Source organism: Coregonus clupeaformis, unplaced genomic scaffold, assembly GCF_020615455.1.
Source record: "Coregonus clupeaformis isolate EN_2021a unplaced genomic scaffold, ASM2061545v1 scaf0920, whole genome shotgun sequence".
NCBI classification, from domain to species: domain Eukaryota; kingdom Metazoa; phylum Chordata; class Actinopteri; order Salmoniformes; family Salmonidae; genus Coregonus; species Coregonus clupeaformis.
In genome coordinates this window covers 31996-40949 of record NW_025534374.1, presented here as the reverse complement: position 1 = coordinate 40949, position 8954 = coordinate 31996, and the positions used below count along the sequence as shown (strand labels likewise).

At 43.8% G+C, this 8954-nt stretch overlaps 1 protein-coding gene across 1 annotated transcript; it reads right to left on the bottom strand.

Annotated features, from left to right (window-relative positions):
- Positions 1-4416, bottom strand: LOC121564010 (beta-1,3-galactosyltransferase 1-like). Its single transcript, XM_045217111.1, has 2 exons — positions 4191-4416; positions 1-2144 (listed from the first exon to the last, which is right to left on the bottom strand). The coding sequence occupies exons 1-2, from the start codon at positions 4220-4222 to the stop codon at positions 866-868; spliced, it is 1311 nt and encodes a 436-aa protein (XP_045073046.1). The 5' UTR covers positions 4223-4416; the 3' UTR covers positions 1-865.
- Positions 4417-8954: the final 4538 nt, after the last annotated feature.

The window sequence follows — 8954 nt, the reverse complement described above, 5'->3', positions numbered from 1 at the left end:
TGAAAAAAAAAAAATATGTATGCACTTACTGTAAGTCGCTCTGCATGAGAGCATCTGCTAAAAAAATAATAATGAACAAAGGAGGAAGTGCTAGTTATGCCCCAGTGTGCTGTCTCAGCTGTCTTCAATGCAGCCAAACCACATTCCCTGCGAAGTGCAAAATGAATGCGAGGTAGCATCATCTCTTCCTGATAGGTCGATTAAACCTTCCACCACATAATAAACTGAACAACTCATACAAAGCTAAGTGACTTTGGGGACATTTGACTTGTGACTTTGGGGACAGTGCCTGGTCCCAAATAACACCCTTCATCCTATCCTTCACAGTCCCCTGTTACTTATTTCCACCACTAACTGATGCAGATCTGCTATCTATTTGATCACTCTGTTGTCGCAGAGAATTTTTCCTGCAGGGCAGGAAATGCCAGTTGTAGTGGTTTAAAAAGGCTTCTAAGGTTTGTAATTACCCCTTTAACATTTCAAACTTGATTTGCCCTCAAGAAAAATGTATCAACCCCTTACAAAAAATGTCATTAATTATAATCCACATAATAATTCACATGTCCTGTTGCTGCAGGATTACTATCCATTTCTTAGTCCTGTCCAGTCCGTCACCATGTCCATGTTAGACAGATAACTGCTGCGCTCAGTCTTTGTTAAGCAGCATGGTGTCTGCCTGGGTTCAGAGAAAAATAACGCGGAGAAACTGGCCATTCAGGTTGTCAATGTTCTTCACCAAGCTATATATCCTTTCCCCATCCCTTGGAGGCGCCACCTTCTTCGTTTTTTGTTTGTTAGTTAGTTAGTGTATGAACAAACAATGAGGAAGTGATTGGTACATCAGTCAGTTTGTTAGTGTACGTGATCAGCAGGGAGGACCAGGTTTGTGTAAGTCTTTCCATGCTTTGACCTGGTGAGTGATACTGTGTGTGGTGGTGGCTATCAGCCGTGAATAGGTGCAGCGGTCATAAGCCACAGGGAAAACCTGGAAGAGGTTTCCATTGGGGGGGTTAGTAGGACGAATGCCCAGGTGTCTCATACACAGTCCCAGATACACATCCTCTATGTAGATGGCTTTAACATGCCTGGACGCCTCCACCAGCTTCCTGGGGAGGTCTAAGGTGAAGACATAGCCCAGGCCCAGAGCATAAGGTGGGTATATGTTCTCAGGAAACACCTCCTTTGGAAGGTACCATTTGGAGTTATGGTCTCTTAGAACTGCTCCCCATTGGGCCACTAGTCCAGTCTGGTAGTTCTGCTTTGGAGCGTGAAGCAGCATGTTGACCAAGGTGTTCACGTTGAGGAACATGTCTGAGTCGATCTTCATGGCGTAGGAGGCTTTGGGGCAGCGAGAGCTCAGCCACTCCATCATCACCATGGTCTTGATGGTCAGGTTTTTGTAGCTGTCTATGAAGTCGCTCTGCAGCAGATCCTGGTGCTCTTTGCTCTCCTGCAGCACCTTCTCCTGGAGCTGCTCTGTCCTCTCTCCACTGGGAAGTCCCAGCAGGAAGAACAGACGGACCTCTTTGCCCAGTACCTGCCTCTCACTGCCCCAAGTACTGCGGACAGCGTCACGAGCCTCCCTGTTATAGGGCGCCACTGGCACCACCAGAACCAGGAAGGGGTTCTGCTCCCGGCATTTCTCCGGCTCATCCAGAATGAAGTGGTACTCTGATGGGTATTCTACATGGTACGGTCCTGGGGACACATATGGAACAGGAGTGGCCAGTCCAGTGGCAAGAACTGCCTTGACCTCTGTAATCAGATTAGTGGTGATGGTCAGTGCAGTCGTGATGGCACCAGTTTCATTATGTGTTGGGTTGAGTTTGATGGCCTGTTGAGTAGAGTTGATAAGTGAAGTCTGATGATCTGTTGAATTGGCAGATGCAGTTTCATGAGCGTCTATGGAAAAGGCAGTGGAGTTTGGAGAAACTACTGCACTAGTGGTGTTGGTAGAACCAGATCTGTTGGCTGAACCACCACGGTATTCTATCCACCATCTTGGGCCCCAGTCTAGTGAAGTGGCCCACTCTGTTGACCGGTCGCTGGTGAAGAAGAAGACCATCGCTGTGAGGAGCAGGATGAGGAAACAGCAGCGAAAGCGTGACCAGCCGCAGTATCTCCTGCCTGCCACCATCTCCTGACTGGGAGGAGAGAGAGAGTTTCCAAAAGGTATAAAAGGTGCAGTGAAATGTTTATGTGCCTCAACATAGCAGTTCGATAATCCATATCAATAATAATCAAGTCAAATCAAAAATAACAAGTCATTAGAAGGTAGTATATATAGTACACAATATTATACAGAGTTTAGATTATGAATGTGCTGTGTCATGTGTGACTGTATTTACAATTATAAAGTGGATAGTGTCATGGTTACGCAGTTGAATAAATAGTATATAATAGAACTGTGTGTGTGTGTGTATTTGTGTGTGTGTGTGTGTGTGTGAATCAGAGAGACATACAGAGATGAAATGAAGAAGGATTATATTAGTGACATATCTACATATTCATCCAGTATATACATTATATTAGTGACATATCTACACATTCATACAGTATATACATTATATTAGTGACATATCTACATATTCATACAGTATATACATTATATTAGTGACATATCTACACATTCATACAGTATATACATTATATTAGTGACATATCTACACATTCATACAGTATATACATTATATTGGTGACATATCTACACATTCATACAGTATATACATTATATTGGTGACATATCTACACATTCATACAGTATATACATTATATTAGTGACACATCTACACATTCATACAGTATATACATTATATTAATGACATATCTACACATTCATACAGTATATACATTATATTAGTGACATATCTACACATTCATACAGTATATACATTATATTAGTGACACATCTACACATTCATACAGTATATACATTATATTAGTGACACATCTACACATTCATACAGTATATACATTATATTAGTGACACATCTACACATTCATACAGTATATACATTATATTAGTGACACATCTACACATTCATACAGTATATACATTATATTAGTGACATATCTACACATTCATACAGTATATACATTATATTAGTGACACATCTACACATTCATACAGTATATACATTATATTAGTGACACATCTACACATTCATACAGTATATACATTATATTAGTGACATATCTACACATTCATACAGTATATACATTATATTAGTGACACATCTACACATTCATACAGTATATACATTATATTAGTGACATATCTACACATTCATACAGTATATACATTATATTAGTGACATATCTACACATTCATACAGTATATACATTATATTAGTGACATATCTACACATTCATACAGTATATACATTATATTAGTGACATATCTACACATTCATACAGTATATACATTATATTAGTGACATATCTACACATTCATACAGTATATACATTATATTAGTGACATATCTACACATTCATACATACTTTGATTATTGTGCTTGTACACAGTCCTTTGACTTGACATTTCTTTGGAAGAAGAATGGAACATGAGACCTTCCCTTCCTCCCATAGGGCTCTGGTCAAAAGTAGTGCACTATATAGGGAATAGGGTGCCATTTGGGACCTAACCAAAGTAAAGTCGAGGCTGTTTTAAAAAATGTTGGTATGAACATGTCCGTGTAGATATATAGTCGTTTGGCATTGTAACATTTATCTTGTATTTATTTCTAGAGTAGGGATGTATTGTAAATTGCAATCGTTTGCATGCGATGTTGTTCGATCATAAATAATTATAATATTCACAATCCTAATATTCTTCTTCAACTTTTTGATTCTGCTAAAATAATATGTGATTCACTGCTGCCTGGTATGTAGTGTTTCCTTGTAAAATAGATATTGGTCTCAGTGGGATTCAATTGTCAACAATGGTGCATTTTATTTCCTGGAATGATACTTAGTTTGATGTTAAAACGAACAGCAGAACAGCTTGCGTCCTTGTCTGTATCTGAGCTGAGCATTGAGCACTAAGCAACCTCCTTCTACAAACACCTGCATTCCACAGAGGAACAATACAATCTATAGAATTTCTTCAGTATGACTGTTTTATTACTTTGAGTTTGAATACATCAAACTATAGTAAAAACAGATGGGATGAAACATGAAAATACACCTACCTTCCTCCTTTCTTAGTGCCATCTTCCACCATGTTGGAGCTCTGTCTAGCTGGGGATGGCTGCCAGGCAGGTAGGTAGCCTTAGGTAGACCCACCTCAGTCAACTCTTGTTGTGTCATACTCACACAGGCAGGTAGGCAGGTTTAGGTAGACCCACCTCAGTCACTTCCTGATGTATCATACAATAACTACATGTAAAGGTCGAAGGCAGCAATATCCGAAGGTTGCTTCTGTTCCACCCGTATTTCTGGTTTGTTCACTCTCCTGCAATTAATGATATGTGAAACCCTTCCCACCTGGGGTAAAGTCACTGTGTAACTAGTTAGGGTGTGTCTCAACTGGCTCCCTACTCACTATACAGAGGACAAGGCACCCTTCTCCCTATATAGAGGACAAGGCACCCTACTCTACTCCCTATATAGAGGACAAGGCACTCTACTCCCTATATAGAGGACAAGGCACCCTACTCTACTCCCTATATAGAGGACAAGGCACCCTACTCTACTCCCTATATAGAGGACAAGGCACCCTACTCTACTCCCTATATAGAGGACAAGGTACCCTACTCTACTCCCTATATAGAGGACAAGGCACCCTACTCTACTCCCTATATAGAGGACAAGGCACCCTACTCCCTATATAGAGGACAAGGTACCCTACTCTACTCCCTATATAGAGGACAAGGCACCCTACTCCCTATATAGAGGACAAGGTACCCTACTCTACTCCCTATATAGAGGACAAGGCACCCTACTCTACTCCCTATATAGAGGACAAGGCACCCTACTCTACTCCCAATAAGAGGAAAAGGCACCCTACTCTACTCCCTATATAGAGGACAAGGTACCCTACTCTACTCCCTATATAGAGGACAAGGCACCCTACTCTACTCCCTATATAGAGGACAAGGCACCCTACTCTACTCCCTATATAGAGGACAAGGCACCCTACTCTACTCCCTATATAGAGGACAAGGCACCCTACTCTACTCCCTATATAGAGGACAAGGCACCCTACTCTACTCCCTATATAGAGGACAAGGCACCCTACTCTACTCCCTATATAGAGGACAAGGCACCCTACTCTACTCCCTATATAGAGGACAAGGCACCCTACTCTACTCCCTATATAGAGGACAAGGCACCCTACTCTACTCCCTATATAGAGGACAAGGCACCCTACTCTACTCCTTATATAGAGGACAAGGCACCCTACTCCCTATATAGAGGACAAGGTACCCTACTCTACTCCCTATATAGAGGACAAGGTACCCTACTCTACTCCCTATATAGAGGATAAGGCACCCTACTCTACTCCCTATATAGAGGACAAGGCACCCTACTCTACTCCCTATATAGAGGACAAGGTACCCTACTCTACTCCCTATATAGAGGACAAGGCACCCTACTCTACTCCCTATATAGAGGACAAGGCACCCTACTCTACTCCCTATATAGAGGACAAGGCACCCTACTCCCTATATAGAGGACAAGGTACCCTACTCTACTCCCTATATAGAGGACAAGGCACCCTACTCTACTCCCTATATAGAGGACAAGGTACCCTACTCTACTCCATATATAGAGGACAAGGCACCCTACTCTACTCCCTATATAGAGGACAAGGCACCCTACTCTACTCCCTATATAGAGGACAAGGCACCCTACTCCCTATATAGAGGACAAGGCACCCTACTCTACTCCCTATATAGAGGACAAGGTACCCTACTCTACTCCCTATATAGAGGACAAGGCACCCTACTCCCTATATAGAGGACAAGGCACCCTACTCTACTCCCTATATAGAGGACAAGGCACCCTACTCTACTCCCTATATAGAGGACAAGGCACCCTACTCCCTATATAGAGGACAAGGCACCCTACTCTACTCCCTATATAGAGGACAAGGCACCCTACTCTACTCCCTATATAGAGGACAGGGCACCCTACTCTACTCCCTATATAGAGGACAAGGCACCCTACTCCCTATATAGAGGACAAGGCACCCTACTCTACTCCCTATATAGAAGACAAGGCACCCTACTCTACTCCCTATATAGAGGACAAGGCACCCTACTCTACTCCCTATATAGAGGACAAGGTACCCTACTCTACTCCCTATATAGAGGACAAGGCACCCTACTCTTCTCCCTATATAGAGGACAAGGCACCCTACTCTACTCCCTATATAGAGGACAAGGTACCCTACTCTACTCCCTATATAGAGGACAAGGCACCCTACTCTACTCCCTATATAGAGGACAAGGCACCATACTCCCTATATAGAGGACAAGGCACCCTACTCTACTCCCTATATAGAGGACAAGGTACCCTACTCCCTATATAGAGGACAAGGTACCCTACTCTACTCCCTATATAGAGGACAAGGCACCTTACTCTACTCCCTATATAGAGGACAAGGCACCCTACTCTACTCCCTATATAGAGGACAAGGCACCCTTCTCTACTCCCTATATAGAGGACAAGGCACCCTACTCTACTCCCTATATAGAGGACAAGGCACCCTACTCTACTCCCTATATAGAGGACAAGGCACCCTACTCTACTCCCTATATAGAGGACAAGGCACCCTACTCTACTCCCTATATAGAGGACAAGGCACCCTACTCTACTCCCTATATAGAGGACAAGGCACCCTACTCTACTCCCTATATAGAGGACAAGGCACCCTTCTCTACTCCCTATATAGAGGACAAGGCACCCTACTCTACTCCCTATATAGAGGACAAGGCACCCTACTCTACTCCCTATATAGAGGACAAGGTACCCTACTCTACTCCCTATATAGAGGACAAGGCACCCTACTCTACTCCATATATAGAGGACAAGGTACCCTACTCTACTCCCTATATAGAGGACAAGGTACCCTACTCCCTATATAGAGGACAAGGCACCCTACTCTACTCCCTATATAGAGGACAAGGCACCCTACTCCCTATATAGAGGACAAGGCACCCTACTCTACTCCCTATATAGAGGACAAGGTACCCTACTCCCTATATAGAGGACAAGGCACCCTACTCTACTCCCTATATAGAGGACAAGGCACTCTACTCTACTCCCTATATAGAGGACAAGGCACCCTACTCTACTCCCTATATAGAGGACAAGGCACCCTACTCCCTATATAGAGGACAAGGTACCCTACTCTACTCCCTATATAGAGGACAAGGTACCCTACTCTACTCCCTATATAGAGGACAAGGCACCCTACTCTACTCCCTATATAGAGGACAAGGTACCCTACTCTACTCCCTATATAGAGGACAAGGCACCCTACTCCCTATATAGAGGACAAGGTACCCTACTCTACTCCCTATATAGAGGACAAGGTACCCTACTCCCTATATAGAGGACAAGGCACCCTACTCTACTCCCTATATAGAGGACAAGGCACCCTACTCCCTATATAGAGGACAAGGCACCCTACTCTACTCCCTATATAGAGGACAAGGTACCCTACTCCCTATATAGAGGACAAGGCACCCTACTCTACTCCCTATATAGAGGACAAGACACCCTACTCTATTCCCTATATAGAGGACAAGGCACCCTACTCTACTCCCTATATAGAGGACAAGGCACCCTACTCTACTCCCTATATAGAGGACAAGGTACCCTACTCTACTCCCTATATAGAGGACAAGGCACCCTACTCTACTCCCTATATAGAGGACAAGGCACCCTACTCTACTCCCTATATAGAGGACAAGGCACCCTACTCTACTCCCTATATATAGGACAAGGCACCCTACTCTACTCCCTATATAGAGGACAAGGCACCCTACTCTACTCCCTATATAGAGGACAAGGTAACCTACTCTACTCCCTATATAGAGGACAAGGCACCCTACTCCCTATATAGAGGACAAGGCACCCTACCCTACTCCCTATATAGAGGACAAGGCAACCTACTCTACTCCCTATATAGAGGACAAGGCACCCTACTCTACTCCCTATATAGAGGACAAGGCACCCTACTCCCTATATAGAGGACAAGGCACCCTACTCTACTCCCTATATAGAGGACAAGGTACCCTACTCTACTCCCTATATAGAGGACAAGGCACCCTACTCTACTCCCTATATAGAGGACAAGGTACCCTACCCTACTCCCTATATAGAGGACAAGGCACCCTACTCCCTATATAGAGGACAAGGCACCCTACTCTACTCCCTATATAGAGGACAAGGTACCCTACTCTACTCCCTATATAGAGGACAAGGCACCCTACTCCCTATATAGAGGACAAGGCACCCTACTCTACTCCCTATATAGAGGACAAGGTACCCTACTCTACTCCCTATATAGAGGACAAGGCACCCTACTCCCTATATAGAGGACAAGGCACCCTACTCTACTCCCTATATAGAGGACAAGGTACCCTACTCTACTCCCTATATAGAGGACAAGGCACCCTACTCTACTCCATATATAGAGGACAAGGTACCCTACTCTACTCCCTATATAGAGGACAAGGCACCCTACTCTACTCCCTATATAGAGGACAAGGCACCCTACTCTACTCCCTATATAGAGGACAAGGCACCCTACTCTACTCCCTATATAGAGGACAAGGCACCCTACTCTACTCCATATATAGAGGACAAGGTACCCTACTCTACTCCCTATAGAGGACAAGGCACCCTACTCTACTCCCTATATAGAGGACAAGGCACCCTACTCCCTATATAGAGGACAAGGCACCCTACTCTACTCCCTATATAGAGGACAAGGTACCCTA

Bases quoted from the DNA above. Each gene is read 5' to 3' on its own strand.
- LOC121564010 (XM_045217111.1), bottom strand. From the start codon at position 4,222: ATGGTGGAAGATGGCACTAAGAAAGGAGGAAG. The intron at 2,145-4,190 runs GTAGGTGTATTT...CTCTCCTCCCAG, and splicing joins GGCACTAAGAAAGGAGGAAG to TCAGGAGATGGTGGCAGGCA.